This window comes from Engraulis encrasicolus, chromosome 7 (genome assembly GCF_034702125.1).
Source record: "Engraulis encrasicolus isolate BLACKSEA-1 chromosome 7, IST_EnEncr_1.0, whole genome shotgun sequence".
NCBI classification, from domain to species: Eukaryota; Metazoa; Chordata; class Actinopteri; order Clupeiformes; family Engraulidae; genus Engraulis; species Engraulis encrasicolus.
Window position 1 is genome coordinate 10,208,261 of NC_085863.1, and position 20,685 is coordinate 10,228,945.

General features: G+C 38.2%; 2 protein-coding genes across 2 annotated transcripts; both read left to right on the top strand.

Annotated features, from left to right (window-relative positions):
• Nucleotides 1-1,348: 1,348 nt before the first annotated feature.
• LOC134453337 (protocadherin gamma-A12-like) lies at nucleotides 1,349-9,367 on the top strand. The gene is made up of 3 exons (XM_063204216.1): nucleotides 1,349-1,984; nucleotides 6,797-8,563; nucleotides 9,356-9,367. Exons 1-3 carry the CDS (start codon nucleotides 1,349-1,351, stop codon nucleotides 9,365-9,367), a joined length of 2,415 nt encoding a protein of 804 aa, XP_063060286.1.
• A 201-nt stretch (nucleotides 9,368-9,568) lies between these two features.
• LOC134453338 (protocadherin gamma-A12-like) lies at nucleotides 9,569-20,558 on the top strand. The gene is made up of 3 exons (XM_063204217.1): nucleotides 9,569-9,827; nucleotides 15,383-17,547; nucleotides 20,541-20,558. Exons 1-3 carry the CDS (start codon nucleotides 9,569-9,571, stop codon nucleotides 20,556-20,558), a joined length of 2,442 nt encoding a protein of 813 aa, XP_063060287.1.
• The last annotated feature ends 127 nt before the right edge of the window (nucleotides 20,559-20,685 follow it).

Sequence of the window (20,685 nt, forward strand, 5' to 3'; positions counted from 1 at the left end):
ACGTTCATTTAGCACGTTCTGAAATGGCGTTTGAAATTTGTGAAGCTTTTGTTTTGCTTCGTGCTGCATGGAGCTACGACATCACAACATAGGCCTAATTAAATCTCTGACTGACGAAATACACGTGGCGCAGTAATAATGGAAATCAAATCAGATACTCTTTGTCTCAGTAGTTCAAATACAGGCAGCAAGGGTGCATTCCGTCGCATTAACAGCGAGCTATGAGCTGCTATGGTGGGTTCCGTCTTGCGTTGCAAGACAGTGGTGCACATGTCCGCCTTGACGACGGTCCTCCTACGACAGCGGCTTAGCTTGCAATGCCTTCCACTTCACTGTACGTGCCGCTGCTGCTGACCGAAGCTCACAACTGACGCATGAAGGAAAAGTAGACCTTGCCATCAGTAGCCTACAGTGATAATATGCGAAGCTCGGGTCGAAGATCCCTGCTTAGTCGTGGCGGTCCTCTGTGAGAATCATGAATCAAATTATTGTGCAAAAAGTCTGAGACTCAAATCGGATGTTTACATAGAATGCCTAAGAGGATGTCGTAGGCTGTGGCACATTCTGAGTCCACTGCAATTCCTCTTTAAGTCACTATGTATCGCCATGTGCTGAGATTGATCCTGGAATCCCATGCAAAGACCACGACTGCTGTCCATGGTGCTGAAACGTCAAGTGTCAACCTCTAGATGGCATGTCTCTCTCTCTCTCTCTCTCTCTCTCTCTCTCTCTCTCTCTCTCTCTCTCTCTCTCTCTCTCTCTCTCTCTCTCTCTCTCCTGTCTTCTCTCTCTCTCTCTCTCTCTCTCTCTCTCTCTCTCTCTCTCTCTCTCTCTCTCTCTCTCTCTCTGTCTCTCTGTGTGTAAATAACTTGCTTTCTGTATTATATTGTATGTATCGCGATTGATCCTAGACTCCCATTCAGCCAAGACCGCGATTGCTGTCCATGGTGTTGAAATGCCTGCCGCCCCAATAATAATAATAATAATAATAATATTAAAGTTCATGAGACTTTTTGTAGGCTTCTTGGTTACACCCATAAGTTCTTCAGTTAGAAAGTTGTAAAGCACTAGCCTTTGAACGTGCATTTTTTCCCAGCGAACGCACGGCGTCGCTATTTACCAGCGGATGAATTGACTGGATGTGCACTGCCCCTATTAATATGTCAGTACCAAAAAGGGAGGAGATTTCTTGCAGACAGACATGAACATATTGTAATATTATCCATTTGGGATATATACAAGTCCACACAGCATTGCACCGAGAATTGGGAACCGTTTGGATATACACTGTATACACTATAACCATTTGGATATACTATTTGAAAATTTAATCGTCGAATGGTTCAACATGGAAGGAAAAAGGATATACCTGCTGATGTGTTTCGCAGTCATTAACGTCGTCTTTGGGGACACAAGCTATTCTATAGTGGAGGAACTAAAGCGTGGATCCGTTGTCGGAAACCTAGCAAAGGATATTGGACTCGATGCCAAAACACTGTTATCCAGAAAGGGTCGTCTTAACGCCGATGATGGGGATGAGCGTTATTTTGAGATCGATCGCAATGCTGGCACTCTCATTGTTCGAGACATCATAGACCGAGAGGAGATCTGCGGATCAAGGCCGTCTTGTTCTTTGAAAATCCAGCTTGTGCTCGAGAAACCACTGGAAATACACGGAATATCTATTCAAATTCAGGACATCAACGATAATGCGCCGCAGTTTCCAACTGAGGCAATTAATCTGGAAATACAAGAATCAGCTGACAAAGGGACTCGCTTTTTGTTGACCGAGGCCCACGACGCAGATGTCTTACAAAACACAGTTCAAGGATACTCCCTGGAAAACAATGATCATTTTTCTCTCAAAATAAATACGAATTCAGACGGGATGAAATACAGCGAGTTGGTGTTAGAGAAAGAATTAGACCGGGAGCACCAACAAGAGCACAGATTATTGCTCACGGCATATGATAACGGAGCTCCTGTAACGCCGCATTATGTAATAACGGTGCAATATGTAATAATGTAACAAATTATTACATAATGTGGTGACAATCGCCGCATTGTGTAATAATTTACGCATTTCGTAATACATTTCTTGAACGCATTTCGTAATAACTTTTTTCTCATCTTGTAATAAATTATTACAAAATGCGAAATTTATTACGGAATGCGGCCGCAACTTTTTTTTTGATGGAAATGTAATAACATGGTGCATTATGTAATAATCTATATGGATATGTTTTTTCTGCACTTGGATTCAGTAGGCGCAGCACACATACATAGTCTCAGTGACATTGTATAGTCACTGCCCTCTCTCTCTCTCATTCTTCTCAGTTCTCAAACTGCTCGAGAGTCGCGAATGATGCGGTTAAAACCGTTAAGAAATAATTTCACAACTTGTTGCGTGCAACGAGTCCAACGAATGTCTCGCACTTTCTGCTACATTACACCAATTTACAGCGACATTAAATAAGCCAGGTCTAAACACTTCACGAGGAGGTGAAAACTTGTTTTGCACTTGCGTAGGTCTGTGGCGAGAGAGAGAGAGAGAGAGAGAGAGAGAGAGAGAGAGAGAGAGAGAGAGAGAGAGAGAGGAGAGAGAGAGAGAGAGGAGAGAGAGAGGAGAGAGAGAGAGAGTGTGTGTGTGTGTACGCACGGAGACAAACCTGGCCCATATTGATCTTAAGCCTCATCTTGGCTCTTTGGAAATATTCTTAACATTACAAAGGCTATTTTAATATTTTCCCCCAAACAACATGAATCAAATCCTAGGAAAAGACCAACCATTATAAGTGACTCGTGGGGAGCTGTCCATGCTGGTGGTGCTTAATTTTTCCCGATATTTGCCCGTGGAGTAGTGAGTCTTTCATGTCTGCCTACATGCGCGCCAGGGTCTGACCATGGTGCTTTTTGCCCGTGGAGTGAGGAGACTGTCTTCTTGCAAAGCAAGAAGTCATAGCACCCGAGAAAAATGCCACTCTTTGTCCTATTTTCAATTTCAGTCCACTGTTCAGTAGTCCTATTAGGCTGCAATCAAATTCAATAGCCTATGCTCATCCACATGCACGCGAAAAAACAATAACCCAAGCGGCGGGACTAATTCGATTATATTCCTTCCAAAAATGTCCGAACGTCACAAAAATCAGTTATTTGCATTGTCCGTAATTATACCAAACAAAAAGGTATCAATAAAAGAAATCAAGTCTTCAGTTTCGATAATCCACGTTACAAATCCTCAACAACAGCAAGCCATTCCTTCTCTGCTATGAGGCAGGCAACGGAACAAGTGCAGACAGTAGCCTATATGACCACGTTGATGCTGCACGGCTTGAAAGGATTATGTCTAAATTAAATATCTTGGATAGCCTATATAGACCTAGGCCTAACTAGATTTGTTGCAATACAGATTCATTTTCTATAGCCAGAGGTGTTCCGTTGGACTGACGAAACCTAACACGATCAAGTTTGCAACTTCTTTCCCTCATGCGCTGTCCGTCAGCACCACCTGTCATCAGACGTCCGATTAGCTTTCATTACGTGCTGAGGGAAAAACTCTCGCCATTAGGCCCATGTGCTGTTGCACTGTTGTGAGGGATATCACCAAATAATTTAGATAAAAGTCAGAACATTATTTTGGCAATCTGTTCAGTCTGTTCATTTAAGTTTTTGGGTGCTCTTGGATATCGGGGATCAGTTCATGTAGAGAGAAGAGTTCATCCAGGCACTCCAAAATAAGGTGTCCAAACGGGAAGTTACATTAAAAAGCCTTTAATGGTACTGGGCTGGGGTTACATTAAAAAGCCGACATGTTTCGACCTCACCAGGTCTTCATCAGGGCTACGTTCACCATTGAAAAGAAAGGCCTCCCTTAAATAGTGACATCACCACATGTGACCCATTACGCACTAAACACATTTGCGCACACCAGAGAAAACAAAGATAAAAAAATAGCCTGGGGTAATAAGTGATGCCACAGAAAAAAATGACCAGAAGTACAAATAAGCATCACAAAAAACAAGTAAAATCAATATCCTCATTTAGACCAGGATAGCGCATGGCATCCAGTTGGTGTATCCAAAAAGTCTTTTTAGCCTGTCCCCACCCCTCGGAAGAGGTTTGATATGCTCGACGCCCTGTATGCGCAGCAGAGAATCATTTTTACCATGGTATATTCATTGAAATGTTTCGCCATGGGATAGTCAAAATTGCCCACTCTGATAGCATACAGGTATTTATGTTCTGCTAGCCTATCTCGCATGCGCCTTTTTGTGCGTCCGATATAAAAGAACCCTTCAGCGCAAGGACAAGTTAGGCGGTATAATGTAGAATTGCAATTAATGAAATATCTCTGTCCGTATTCTCTCGTGGTTTTAGTATCCACAAAAGATTTGGCTTGTGTAACATTTGGGCAGTGAGGGCAGTTCATACATCTATAGGTGCCAATGGGTTTACGCAGCCAGGTTTCTCTCTTTTTCACCTGTAGGTGAGAGCGCATTAATTTATCTCCTAGGCTGGGTGCACTCTTTAAAGACACCATGGGTGGTTCTGGGAACACCTCACGTAGTTGCGCATCACTTTCAATAATGGACCAATAATTTGCCTGATCCGCGTCGCTTGTGTACTATATGTCGTAACAAAAAAAGGACGGGACTGCTGGTGGCGATGATGTTTCTTTTTGGTCAATAACGTGTTGCGTTGAAGGGAGCGCGCTTCACTGTATGCGTTTTGGATGGCTTCAGGGTGATAGGCTCTATCACTGAATCTTTTCTCCATCAGCTCGGCCTGCTCGTGAAAATCATTTTCGAAATCACAGATACGCCTAATCTCTGGAATTGGCCGTGTGGAATATTTCTAATGAGATGCGGGGGATGGAATGAATCCGCTCTCAGAATGGTGTTCCGAGAGGTCGCCTTTCTGAATAAGGTGGTGTGCAGCTGTCCCTCCGCGTCTTTATATATCGTCAAATCCAGAAAGTGAATATTAGTTAATGAATATTCCAAGGAAGCCATCCAAAACGCATACAGTGAAGCGCGCTCCCTACAACGCAACACGTTATTGACCAAAAACAAACATCATCGCCAGCAGCAGTCCCGTCCTTTTTTTGTTAAGACAGTTCATAGATGTATGAACTGCCCCCACTGTCCAAATGTTACACAAGCCAAATCTTTTGTGGATACTAAAACCACGAATGAATATGGACAGAGAGATTTCATTAATTGCAATTCTACATTTGTCATATACCGCCTAACTTGTCCTTGCGCTGAAGGGTTCTTTTATATCGGACGCACAAAAAGGCGCATGCGAGATAGGCTAGCAGCAGAACATAAATATGGTATCAGAGTGGGCAGTTTTGACTATCCCATGGCGAAACATATGAATACCATGGTAAAAATGATTCTCTGCTGCGCATACGTCGAGCATATCAAACCTCTTCCGAGGGGTGGGGACAGGCTAAAAAGACTTAGGCCTAATCAGAGGCAGACTTTTTGGATACACCAACTGGATGCCATGCGCTATCCTGGTCTAAATGAGGATATTGATTTTACTTGTTTTTTGTGATTTTTATTTGTACTTCTGGTCATTGTTTCTGTGGCATCACTTATTACCCCAGGCTATTTTTAATCTTTGTTTTCTATGGTGTGCGCAAATGTGTGTAGTGCGTAATGGGTCACATGTGGTGATGTCACTATTTAAGGGAGGCCTTTCTTTTCAATGATGAAGACCTGGTGAGGTCGAAGCATGTCGGCTTTTTAATGTAGGCTAACCCCAGCCCAGTACCATTAAAGGCTTTTTAATGTAACTTATCGTTTGGGCACCTTATTTTGGAGTGCCTGGATGAACTCTTCTCTCTACATGAACTGATCCCCGATATCCAAGAGCACCCAAAAACTTAAATGAACAGACTGAAGACTGCTTGAGCTTCCAGCCACCTGTGTGCCTTTCATTGCCAAAATAATGTTCTGACTTTTATCTAAATTATTTGGTGATATCTCTCACAACAGTGCAACAGCACATAGGCCTAATGGCGAGAGTTTTTCCCTCAGCACGTAATGAAAGCTAATCGGACGTCTAATGACAGGTGGTGCTGACGGACAGCGCACGAGGGAAAGAAGTTGCAAACTTGATCGTGTTCGGTTTCGTCAGTCCAGCGGAACACTTCTGGCTCTAGAAAATGAATCTGTATTGCAACAAATCTAGTTAGGCCTAGGTCTATATAGGCTATCCAAGATATTTAATTTAGATATTTAATTTAGTTTTCACCACCTCGTGAAGTGTTTAGACCTGGCCTATTTAATGTCGCTGTAAATTGGTGTAATGTAGCAGAAAGTGCGAGACATTCGTTGGACTCGTTGCACGCAACAAGTTGTGAAATTATTTCTTAACGGTTTTAACCGCATCATTCGCGACTCTCGAGCAGTTTGAGAACTGAGAAGAATGAGAGAGAGAGAGAGGGCAGTGACTATACCATGTCACTGAGACTATGTGTGTGTGCTGCGCCTACTGAATCCAAGTGCAGAAAAAAACATATCCATATAGATTATTACATAATGCACCATCTTATTACATTTCCATCAAAAAAAAAAGTTGCGGCCGCATTCCGTAATAAATTTCGCATTTTGTAATAATTTATTACAAGATGAGAAAAAAGTTATTACGAAATGCGTTCAAGAAATGTATTACGAAATGCGTAAATTATTACACAATGCGGCGATTGTCACCACATTATGTAATAATTTGTTACATTATTACATATTGCACCGTTATTACATAATGCGGCGTTACAGCTCCCCAGAAATCCGGTACTGCAATTATACACATCAATGTGCTTGATGCAAACGATAATTTGCCTGTCTTTACTCAACCGACATACAGGGCCGAGTTGCAGGAAAATTGTCCGTTAGACACGGTCGTGGTGAGAGTGAGCGCTACAGACGCAGACCAGGGAGTAAATGGGGAGGTAACGTATGAGTTGAGCAGGGTACCTGACAAGGTAGCAAGGCTATTCTCTTTAGACAAAATGAGTGGCGAAATCAAGACGATTGGACCCATTGATTTTGAGTCAGAATCCATTTATGAAATGCGCGTTCAGGCAAAAGATGGACTGGGGCTGGCTTCTAATGTCAAAGTCATCATTGAGATATTGGATGTGAATGACAATGCGCCGACAATTGTGGTTCAGTCTCAGAATGAGGCTGTTGCCGAGAACAGCCCTGCAGGCACGGAGGTAGGGATAATCAATGTCCAGGACAAAGATTCTCGTGGTAAGCAGCAGGTTATCTGCTCCATCCAAGGAAATGTACCCTTCAAATTAAACCCATCGATTAAAAATTATTACTCGATTGTAACAACAGGGCAGCTTGATAGAGAAATATTAGCAGATTATAACGTTACTATAACTGCTGTGGATGATGGCACACCACAGTTGTCATCCTCTAAGACCATTCACCTCTCAGTATCTGATGTGAATGACAATCCCCCTGTGTTTGAGGAGCAGTCGTACAGTGCATATGTGTCTGAGAATAACAAGCCTGGCTCCTCTGTGTGTTCTGTTAGTGCCAGAGACCCAGACTGGAGACAGAATGGCACAGTCTTCTACTCTCTGTTGCCCAGTGAGGTCAATGGTGTTGCGCTCTCCTCATATTTATCCATTAATGGAGACACAGGGGTGATCCATGCTGTGAGGGCCTTTGACTATGAGCAGTTCAGAAGCTTCAAAGTTCAGGTTGTAGCCAGAGACAATGGTTCTCCTCCACTCAGCAGCAACGTGACTGTGAGTGTGTTCATAACAGATGAGAATGATAACTCTCCTCAGATATTATACCCTACTCCAGAAGGAAACTCCTTCATGACTGAGATGGTTCCTAAAGCTGCTCTTTCTGGCTCGCTGCTGTCCAAAGTCATTGCTGTTGATGCTGACTCTGGACAGAACGCATGGCTGTCATATCAGATCGTCAAGTCGACTGATCCGGGACTTTTCACTATTGGTCTCCACAGTGGAGAGATCAGGGCTCAGAGGGACATTTCTGAATCTGACAGCATGAAGCAGAACCTTGTGATCTCAGTGAAAGATAACGGACAGCCCTCTCTCTCTACAACCTGTGCCGTATACTTAGTCATCTCAGATAACTTGGCTGAAGTTCCTGAACTCAAAGACATGTCTTATGAGGAGAACAACTCTAAACTCACATCTTATCTGATCATTGCACTGGTGTCTGTGTCCACATTTTTCCTGACTTTCATCATCCTGATCATTGCTGTGAGGTTGTGTCACAGGAGGAAGCCCAGACTGTTGTTTGATGGAGCAGTAGCCATTCCCAGTGCATATTTACCTCCCAACTATGCAGATGTTGATGGAACTGGAACTCTCCGTAGCACTTACAACTATGATGCCTACATGACAACAGGCTCCCGCACAAGTGACTTCAAGTTTGTCACCTCTTACAATGACAACACTCTGCCTTCTGCTACCACTCTGAAGAGGAGCCCAGGTGACAACAGTGAATGCCTCAACTTCACTTCTCTCGACTTCACTGACACTGCATCCAAATGCTCCACTCTGGTAAATAACTTCACTTTATTATGCATGCATGTTGTTGAATGTAGCCTCATATGGATGTCTTTGAAAGTTTTAGACAGAATCTCAGTTCCTCATGCATCACATGCATTCATTTCTTCTCATAAACTGTGCAGCTGAATATGTATCATTGTGCATTTGAAACACTCTGATGATATTTGATGTGTCTGCTCTATTTTGCATTCAAGGCTACATATGCTTTTTTAAGTAAAAATACATTAATAGTAGGCCTATTACCACATCATTGACATTGTCAGGAAAACCTATGAGGACATTCTGACAGTCTTGCTGATTAGTCTGCTGAACATTTGAATATTTTTGGTCTGGTGCTGTGCCACATTCATTTCACATGCAAAGGGAGATGTGGATGTTAATAGTCATGCAGTCTAGCTTGGTTTTTCACGTCGGCTTCTATTCGCCCAAGTATGCTAATGCAATATTCATTTTATTAACAGGAAAATGACTTGAGATTTTGAGAGGTCTGCTGGAAAAAAAAACATGTAGCCTGCATAGAGTACTCTAACTGAAGTTTAACGAAATATCACACCTTAACTCGTATTCTTTTATGTTGGGAGCTGAGATTATTTTAGTAGAGCATTTTTTATTGGGCTACATACATAGTTATTGTGCCACATACCTACATCACTCATACACATATTAAAAAAACAAACAAACAATACAGAGTCAGTAGCCTATGCTCATAGAGTGTGCATTAGAATGTGGTGCTGAATTGCATGTCCTTTGAAGTGTTTGCAATGTTGCAATTCACACTCCAAGGGGCGCTATTGAGCTATATATCATTTTGCAAAACCTTGACCACCTCCTAATTCAGTATTCAGTAGTACCACACAAATGCAAGCGGAGCTACGAGGGTGAAAGGATTGCTTTTGAAGAGGAAATAGCCATCTTGGGTATTGTACCCAGGCTTACTTAAAAAATAATAGTTACAGATTATATGGTCTACTCTAACCAATACAATTTGATACAAAAATGGGGAGAATCGAAAGGATTGTACATTTCCATGTCGCATTCTGGATTACACTCATCGCTGCGTTTTTACGCGTCTGTCATGGCGACCTGAGCTATTCCGTACAAGAAGAGATGAAAAAAGGATCAGTCGTTGGAAATATCGCCAAGGATCTTGGTCTCGGCGTGAAAGGACTTTCCGACAGAAAGGCTCGCATAGAAATTGAAAGAAATGGACGGCGTTTTCTCGATGTACAGGGAGGGGAGTTGGTTATTGCAGAAAGAACCCAGGTCAAAAAAATGTGTACTTAAGTGTACTTTAAATATATTTAATTTTCTGAAAGTATATTTTAAGTACACTCTACTTATCAAGTACAGTACTTAAGTATGGTATTTAAAAATATACTTATAGTTAAGTGTATTTTAAATATATTTTAAAATAATTTGTATTATTAAAGTTATGTACTTAAATATAGTTTTATCAAATATACTGTTAGTGTATTGTACTTTAAATGTATTTTAAGTATATTTGTATTTTAAAAGTAATGTGCTAAGTGTAGTATTGTCAAATATACTATTAGTGTATTATATTTTAAATGTATTTCAAGTATATTTGTATTTTAAAAGTAATGTGCTAAAGTGTAGCATTATAAAGTATACTATTAGTGTATTATACTTTAAGTGTATTTTAAGTATCTTTGCATTTTAAAAGTTATGTACTTAAGTGTAGTATTTATAAAGTACACTATTAATGTATTGTATTTAAATGTATTGTAAGTACATTTGTATTTTAAAAGTAATGTGCTAAAGTGTAGTATTGTCAAATATACTATTAGTATATTGTATTTTAAGTCTAATTTAAGTACATTTGTATTTTAAAAGTAATGTGCTAAAGTGTAGCATTATACAGTATACTGTTAGTGTATTATATTTTAAGTGTATTTTAAGTATCTTTGTATTTTAAAAGTTATGTACTTAAGTGTAGTATTATAAAATACACTATTAGTGTATTGTATTTAAATGTATTGTTAGTACATTTGTATTTTAAAAGTCAAGTACTTAAGTGTAGTGTTATGAAATACACTATTATTGTATTGTATTTAAATATATTTTAAGTACATTTGTATTTTAAAAGTAATGGGCTTAAGTGTGGTATTGTTAATTATACTAGTAGTATATTCAATTTTAAGTCTATTTAAAGTACATTTGTATTTTAAAAGTAATGTGTTAACGTGTAGTATTATAAAATACACTATTAGTGTATTGTATTTAAATGTATTGTAAATACATTTGTATTTTTAAAGTAATGTGCTAAAGTGTGGTATTGTTAAATATACTATTAGTATATTCTATTTAAATGTATTTTAAGTACATTTGTATTTTAAAAGTAATGTGCTAAAGTGTAGCATTATAAAGTATACTATTAGTGTATTATATTTTAAGTGTATTTTAACTAGCTTTGTATTTTAAAAGTTATGTACTTAAATGTAGTATTATAAAATACACTATTAGTGTATTGTATTTAAATGTATTGTAAGTACATTTGTATTTTTAAAGTAATGTGCTTAAGTGTGGTACTGTTAAATATACTTTTAGTATATTCAATTTTAAGTCTATTTTAAGTACATTTGTATTTTAAAAGTAATGTGTTAAAGTGTAGTATTATAAAATACACTATTAGTGTATTGTATTTAAATGTATTGTAAATTAGAGGTGCTCCGATCACCATTTTTTGGGTCCGATCACCGATACCGATCACCAAAAATCTTTATCTGCCGATTACCGATCATTGCCGATCACAAAAATGATTTCCTATTTTTTTAATAGCCTATTAATTATCCTTATTGAATACCATTTCTGCCCATAAACCAATCAATCTTAATTTGCACATGTCTATTATTAGGCTATTATTATTATTATTATTATTATTATTATTATTATTATTATTATTATCTTTCAGACTAGTGTTGGTAATACAGTCTACAGTATTAATCAATGTATAAGTTATTGCATAGAATAACTAAACTATTTAAGATTGAATTGAAACTGAAACATTACATCAAATAGTCTTCCACATACGAGAAAAAAACAACCTGTCGCTTTAAATGAGCAGCCTCGTGAGGAGAGCCCCTCCCCTCTCTGTCACCGTCCACAGTTGCAGTGCTCCACTACCGTTCTGAATCTCTCTCTCAAGTTTTAACCACATATGTCGCCGTTTGGTGTTTCAGCGACTATCAAACTAATCGACTGACTGCCAATTACAACTTTGAAAACAATAATTGACATGTTTGTGCTGACAACGTGAAGTTGTCGCGTGCTGACCAAGGCAACTACACAGGTTATAACGTAACATGGCTCACTGGCGAGTACTCAATCGCAAATTACATTGTCACTCAGGTAAACGGCGCATGGATCGGAAAATCAGATCATTGTTGATGCAGATATGGTTATGAATGGTGGAAATGAAGGGGGGAATGGCGAAAAGTTATAGACAAGCAAAGATGCCTTCTTTTGGTGCAGTTGCAGCTGTGCAGAGCCAGCGCCTACATGCAGCGCCAGGTGTAAAGGCAAATGGTTGCGTGAGGAATTTAATATCTCTCGATCGGTTTTTTGATCGGCATGTTTTTCCGATCACCGATCAGGCTATTTTTGGCCATTATCGGCCGGTCATGATCGGCAGCCGAGCAATCGGAGCACCTCTATTGTAAATACATTTGTATTTTTAAAGTAATGTGCTAAAGTGTGGTATTGTTAAATATACTATTAGTATATTCTATTTAAAGTCTATTTTAAGTACATTTGTATTTTAAAAGTAATGTGCTAAAGTGTTTTATTAAAAAATACACTATTAGTGTATTGTATTTAAATGTATTGTAAATACATTTGTATTTTTAAAGTAATGTGCTTAAGTGTGGTATTGTTAAATATACTATTAGTATATTATATTTTAAGTCTATTTTAAGTACATTTATATTTTAAAAGTAATGTGTTAAAGTGTAGTGTTATAAAATACACTATTAGTGTACTGTATTTAAATGTATTTTAAGTACATTTGTATTTTTAAAGTAATGTGCTAAAGATTGTTTTTAGAAAATACACTATTAGTGTTGTGTATTTAAATGTATTGTAACTATATTTACAAAATAAATAAACTAATTACTGGCCAAAGTACAGTCATTTTCCTAGCAAAAAATGTCTATATCTGGAACATGGACAAGAACCTCAATTTATGATGATGATGAATGACTCCCCTTTTTCCAGCATGAATTTTGGAAATAAACTACAAAAAATCATACACAGTACACCATTATAGTAATGTATGGTATTAGAAAATGTACTGCTAGTTTAATGTATTAAACTTTGTTCTTAAAAAATGTACTCAAACATAGTGTTAGAAAATATACATTATCAGTTATATATACCTAAACTTTATTTTACGACCTTTACAAATATGCATATTTTTTTGCATACTTACTATATTGCCTTTTTGACACTAATATTAATTGTCTTTAATGAAATGTACTCACTTATAAAGATTTTATGTTATTTTTCTTGTTGTCTTGAACCACTTCAAGTGTATTTTAAGTGTATTTGTATTTTTAAAGTAATGTGCTTAAGTGTTGTATTTGAAAACATACTGTTAGTGTAGTATATTTTAAGTGTATTTTAAGTGTATTTGTATTTTAAAAGTAATGTGCTAAAGTTTGGTATTAGAAAGAATATTTGAAACGTACTTAAAGTTAAGTATGATTTTAGTATATTAAGTACACTTGTACAAAGTTTGATTTTTAGTACCAAAAAGTCAACTTAAAATGTGTTAAAGCTCTACTTAATTATATTTCAAGTGTATTTAAGTATACTATAAGTTGTCCCAAAATAACATTCTTTAAATACACACTTTTGAAGTATATTTTAAATACAAAAATACATACTTATTAAGTATATTAAGTACACTTTTTTCACCTGGGTATCATTTTAGTGTATTTTAACCTAGGCTTATTTATTCATTATGCTTTGTAACATTAAATAACCTTCCACCTTCCATTTTGTTAATGTATTTTCATGGTAAAAACACCATATTGAAGAGCACAAACAGATCTTAAAAAGGCATGTAAGGCCTTACCTATTAAACTTTTAAGCACAATACTGAAGTCTGTACTTAAGTTGTGTTATTAGTGTATTAAGTGCACTTTAAGTGTACTTTTTGGTGCACAAATTAAACATGTAAAAGTGTCTTTAATTCGATAAAAGCATACCACCACCAATGATTTCTAAGTATTATAATTAAGTATATAAAAGTATACTTAAAGTGTACTACTCAAGACTATTACTTCAAGAACGTAATTGTGCCTGTCAAAGAACAGGTAGTTGTGGTCTAGTGGTTAGAGTGCAGGTCTGTGGTTCAGTGAATTGTGGGTTCGAATCCTGGTTGAGGCAGTGGTTGTTGTCTGAAGTGAAGGTGAAAGGAAGGTTCATGTGAATGGCCGATGGTTGTGAACAAGACAATGTACAATGGAAATGAGATATGGGGATTACATTAATGTTTTTTTCATATACTTTTGAAATATATTTAAAGTGTACTTAAAATAAATATATTTGAAATGTGCTTAAAGTAAAATCTACTTGTAGTATACTTAAAATACATTTAGAGTCAATACACTTAAAATGTACTTAAAGCGATTTTTGTGAATATATTTGAAATGTACTTAAAGTAAGTATGTTTTTAGTATATTAAGTACACTTGTACAAAGTTTGATTTTAGTACAAAAAAGTCAACTTAAAATGTGATTAAGCTCTACTTAATAATATTTCAAGTGTATTTAAGTATACTATAAGTTGTCCCAAAATAACACAACTTAAGTATGTACTTCTGCAGTATACTATAAAGTACTTTCTCATGACATTGAAATAGATTTCTAATGTACTTAAAATGTGCTTATCCGCATGCTAAAGTTCACATTAAACACATTTTAAAGTGACTTGGTTAGTATACTTATAATGTACTTAAAGTTAAATATATTTTTAGTATATTAAGTACACTTGTACAAAGTTTGATTTTAGTACAAAAAAGTCAACTTAAAATGTGATTAAGCTCTACTTAATTATATTTCAAGTGTATTTAAGTATACTATAAGTTGTCCCAAAATAACACAACTTAAGTATGTACTTCTGCAGTATACTATAAAGTACTTTCTCATGACGTTAAAATAGATTTCTAATGTACTTAAAATGCACTTATCCACATGCTAAAGTTCACATTAAACACATTTTAAAGTGATTTGGTTAGTATACTTATAATGTACTTAAAATTAAGTATGTTTTTAGTATACTAAGTACACTTGTACAAAGTTTGATTTTAGTACAAAAAAGTCAACTTAAAATGTGATTAAGCTCTACTTAATTATATTTCAAGTGTATTTAAGTATACTATAAGTTGTCCCAAAATAACACAACTTAAGTATGTACTTCTGCAGTATACTATAAAGTACTTTCTCATGACGTTAAAATAGATTTCTAATGTACTTAAAATGCACTTATCCGCATGCTAAAGTAAACATTAAACACATTTTAAAGTGACTTGGTTAGTATACTTATAATGTACTTAAAGTTAAATATATTTTTAGTATATTAAGTACACTTATACAAAGTTTAATTTTAGTACAAAAAAGTCAACTTAAAATGTGTTTAAGCTCTACTTAATTATATTTCAAGTACATTTAAGTATACTATAAGTTGTCCCAAAATAACATTCTTTAAATACACACTTTTGAAGTACACTTTAAATACAATAAAACGTACTTATTAAGTATATATTAAGTACACTTTTTTTTTACTTGGGAATAGACCGTGAGGAGCTCTGCGGGTCGAAATCATCATGCCCTTTAAATTACGAGCTTGTTTTGGAGAACCCGTTGGAACTGCATCGCATTGCACTTCAAATCGTGGATGTAAATGACAATGCACCGCGGTTCCCGAAGAACGAGATGAAATTGGAAATAAGCGAATCTGCTTACAAAGGCGCACGCTACCCTTTGGATGAAGCGCACGACTCGGACGTGGGGCGTAATGGAATTCAAACCTATTCATTGGAGAAAAACGAGTATTTTACCCTCAGTGTGCAGTCAAATTCAGACGGTAGTAAATATGGAGAATTGGTTCTAGACAAAGAACTCGACCGGGAACAGCAGCAAGAGGTAACATTGTTGCTTACCGCCAGTGATGGAGGGTCTTCACAAAGATCAGGCACAGCAGTCATTTATGTTATTGTCCTGGATGCAAACGACAATCGACCAGTATTTACCGAAACCATTTACAAAGCTAGCCTACCTGAAAACTCCCCTTCTGATACAGTAGTTGTGACTGTAAGTGCCACCGATGCAGATGAGGGAGCTAACGGAGAGGTCACTTACGACTTCAGCCGCATCTCTGACAAAGCGGCAAGGCTCTTCTCTATCGATAACATATCTGGGGAGATCAAAGTGATAGGTCCGATAGACTACGAGGACAAATATGAGTATGAATTGAGAGTTCAGGCAAAGGATGGCGCAGGTTTGACGTCTAATGCCAAGGTGAACATAGAAATCACGGATGTTAATGATAATGCACCTGAGATATATGTCAAATCTCTGAACGTGCCTATCCCCGAAAATACGCCCCCAGGAACAGAGGTAGGAATTATAAATGTGCAGGATAAGGACAATGAAGGGAATAGACAGCTCCGCTGCTCCATTCAACAAAATGCCCCATTTAAATTAAATCCATCCATTAAAAATTACTACACACTGGTTACTACTGCTGAATTAGACCGTGAGCTTGTAGGTGAATATAATGTTACAATTACAGCTACTGATGAGGGAAGTCCACCACTTTCTTCATCCAAGACAATACACCTTTCTGTTTCTGATGTGAATGATAATCCCCCTGTGTTTGAGGAGCAGTCGTACAATGCATATGTGTCTGAGAATAACAAGCCTGGCTCCTCTGTGTGTTCTGTTAGTGCCAGAGACCCAGACTGGAGACAGAATGGCACAGTCTTCTACTCTCTGTTGCCCAGTGAGGTCAATGGTGTTGCACTCTCCTCATATTTATCCATTAATGGAGACACAGGGGTGATCCATGCTGTGAGGGCCTTTGACTATGAGCAGTTCAGAAGCTTCAAAGTTCAGGTTGTAGCCAGAGACAATGGTTCTCCTCCACTCAGCAGCAACGTGACTGTCAGTGTGTTCATAACAGATGAGAATGATAACTCTCCTCAGATATTATACCCTACTCCAGAAGGAAACTCCTTCATGACTGAGATGGTTCCTAAAGCTGCTCTTTCTGGCTCGCTGCTGTCCAAAGTGATTGCTGTTGATGCTGACTCTGGACAGAACGCATGGCTGTCATATCAGATCGTCAAGTCGACTGATCCGGGACTTTTCACTATTGGTCTCCACAGTGGAGAGATCAGGGCTCAGAGGGACATTTCTGAATCTGACAGCATGAAGCAGAACCTTGTGATCTCAGTGAAAGATAACGGACAGCCCTCTCTCTCTACAACCTGTGCCGTATACTTAGTCATCTCAGATAACTTGGCCGAAGTTCCTGAACTCAAAGACATGTCTTATGAGGAGAACAACTCTAAACTCACATCTTATCTGATCATTGCTCTGGTGTCTGTGTCCACATTTTTCCTGACTTTCATCATCCTGATCATTGCTGTGAGGTTGTGTCACAGGAGGAAGCCCAGACTGTTGTTTGATGGAGCAGTAGCCATTCCCAGTGCATATTTACCTCCCAACTATGCAGATGTTGATGGAACTGGAACTCTCCGTAGCACTTACAACTATGATGCCTACATGACAACAGGTTCACGCACAAGTGACTTCATGTTTGTCACCTCTTACAATGACAACACTCTGCCTTCTGCTACCACTCTGAAGAGGAGCCCAGGTGACAACAGTGAATGCCTCAACTTCACTTCTCTCGACTTCACTGACACTGCATCCAAATGCTCTACACTGGTAAATATTAGATTTTTTTCTTTCTAAAACATGGTACACGATATATGAATGCATCCAAATGCTCCACTCTGCTAAAAATCTTCACTCCTTTTTCGTGTATGATGGCTGACTTGAATTGTGTAATTTCAGTTTGATAATGCTTCACTTTGATATACACCAAAAGCGTATCCTATATTGTTGAGGGATTATCCATCTTTGAACACAAGTCTGTGCATTCAGCATGGCTATAGAGAGGTAACCATTTCCCTCTGGTAGTAATAATCATACTGCGTTTACAGCACAGGTCACTTCACATGCATACACACACAAATATATATCCTATCTTATCTTTTTTCCTCAGTCCTTGTGATAATCTGCTGATTCATAACTGCTTGCAAGTGGCCACGTCTTTAACTTCTTTTGAGCATTGGACTGGCATCTCTGCTGAAGGTTGTGAGCTATACTGTCCAAAGGCAAAGAACAGTAACTACATATTTTTGTGAAATTGAGTTTAGACTGAAAATGGTCTTCATTACTCCTCCTCTGTCTTATGACAAAGCCCAAATGTGTCCTGTTTTAGAAATATTTCTATGACAAATGTGTAGTAATTACAATATCCAACCTCATACCAAGGCTTTGAAGTCCTTTTTTTCAGTTGGCGTAGTTACTGCACTTTGCCCTTGTCGGGCAGTTGTGGAACATCTCAGTGGACTTAGTTAGGGCATTATATTTAGTTGTTGACAAAAGCTTGAAGTCTTGAAATAGTAGTCTCTAAGTAATAGAGGTTAGCGCGGGTTTCACATTGCTACTTTGGGTGTTCAGTTTGAGAGTTGTGTTTATTTTGTCAGCATTGCAGTTTGCAATTATTGATGCAGAAGTGATTGGCTGCTCTTACCTGCTGCCTAAATGACGATGAAGATCATAAATGTGAAATAATTAAGTTAATTGTGAAAGCAATTAAGAGTCAGTTACAATTGTAGTTGTATTTGCTTAACAAATTGACATGGGCTTTTTACCACACACTCTGACTTTACAATACAGCAACATATCACCGCTGTAGCCTTTTAAAAATTATTTTGTATTATTTTTCATGTACAAGAGGGGAGTAAAAAGCTTAATGTCATTCACTATTTCCCACTCTACAATGTCAGATTGCATGCCCACAGCATTACACTCAAAACTTCATTCACTTTTTGACAAACATTTAGACTTCTAAAAATAAACTAGATAAAGTAACATTATGACATTGAATATTTTGTCATTGACCTCTTGTTTACTATTATTCTTATTTGCCTATTATTATTATTATTATTATTATTATTATTTCCTATTTTGAAAGATACAACTGATGTGCATTTACTGTTGGCATAATCCTAGGTTTAGAAATGATTGCATCTGATGTTTTGTATAGCCTACCTTTCTGCTTCAGCAGCCATGTTTAGAGACGCCAAATGGAACCCTTGTATATGTAGCAGAGTGGAGGTTGGTAGGGATTACTAACTTTTAAGCAATTAGGTTTTAAAAGGTGACTACGCCAGTCTCGTTAAGGGTGAGACAACCCAGATGTTAAAAATACAATTTTCCCCGACAGGTTCTAGATGACAAGGATGACACAGCTGTTGCACATACAATAGTTTTTATTTTCTTCTGCTTTCAGTCTTATTCGTTTTCAAAAGCAGGCAGTTCACTTGAGTCCATATACACAAACAGAGTCTTAACTCTACTGAAGTCAATACAGGTACATATCGTGAAACGGTGACGGCTTAAGTGCGAGAGCACTGAGTAGGCCTAGTACAGGTAATTTACTGAGTGTGTTAACTACACACTGCACTGCGAATGCAAAATAACACTGCAATCAATCAAAACTGTACACACAAAACATAATCAAAATAAACAAAATAAGTCACAGCACACTGAAATGATTCGCAGTGAAGAGGTAGCCTATGTTTATCAAATCAGGCCTCTTGGCAGAGAGTTTACTAATACCACTCAGGGGGTCTACACCTCACCAATAAGTTTACACGATACTGCTACAAATCTCAACCGGCCAGTCCCCAATCACTCATCCCTTGTCTAAGGGGTGGGTGACTGGAGCTGACCGTGTCAGACCGTATGGCTGAAAGACGAAAGCGTCGCGCACCTGCGCAAAAGGAACAACAACCTGCCACTACTAAAAGAGCTCGTGGTGGTAAAAGGCAAAATAACAAACACAAACACTGGGAAAAGACGGCGGCGTCCCCCCACCCCAGCCAATTGACAATAATGTGCTCAACCTAGAAAGCACAAGACAGACTGGGTTAATGCCAGGGAAATGCCATTATCAATGAGCAAGGTGTGGCATGAAAGCCACAGGCACAGAGTGACGGTTAATTAGAAATTACCTTCAGTTGCAATTGGGAAGCACTGGACCGAGCTTGGAAGTCTACGGTTGACCCTTGCTTCACCATGCAATGCTGCAGTGAAACAACATCTCGTTAGCCACAGTACAAACATAATTGGCTATCGCCAGGTGCACACAGAAGGGCTTACCTTCGAGCCGGTTAGGCTACATGCGGCAACCTGGCGTCCGCATTTCAGCTGCGCTCTACGCGCTCCAGTGTGGGTCCAACACCCAACACCCAACATCACCTACTTCACCCAGCGTACAGGGCTTCCCCAAGCGCCAACCGGTACTGAGGTTAGCCACACCTGGCTAACAGACAACATAGTAGGCAATTTATACTAGCTGGAAGGGCTCCACCCTCGCCCACACGGGCAGCTGTTTTCAATTACAACATGCACACTAACAGGGGACCTAGTCCAACCTGTTACAATAGCAAAAATATTTTCATAGATTCACACTGGACCTAGAGAAGGCATGGCACACACAACTTGAATGACTATCAAAGGATTGCCCATCTCTTGGTTTTCTGGCATGGCAATATGCACTATTTGGAAAGTACTCCAAGGGGCGCTATTGGCCAATTTTACAAATGTGTAAGCGCATCTCCACCCATTGAATTAATATTACATAGGCCTATTACATGGGCTAAACGTCACTGAACACGACAAACCCCGTTGGCATATCTTCTCGTCTGAAGTGTTTTATTGTCTCGTTGTTGGCTAAAACCTTAAAGCCTAAGTTGCGGCTCGGTTTTTATTATTATTATTGCCTAGGCT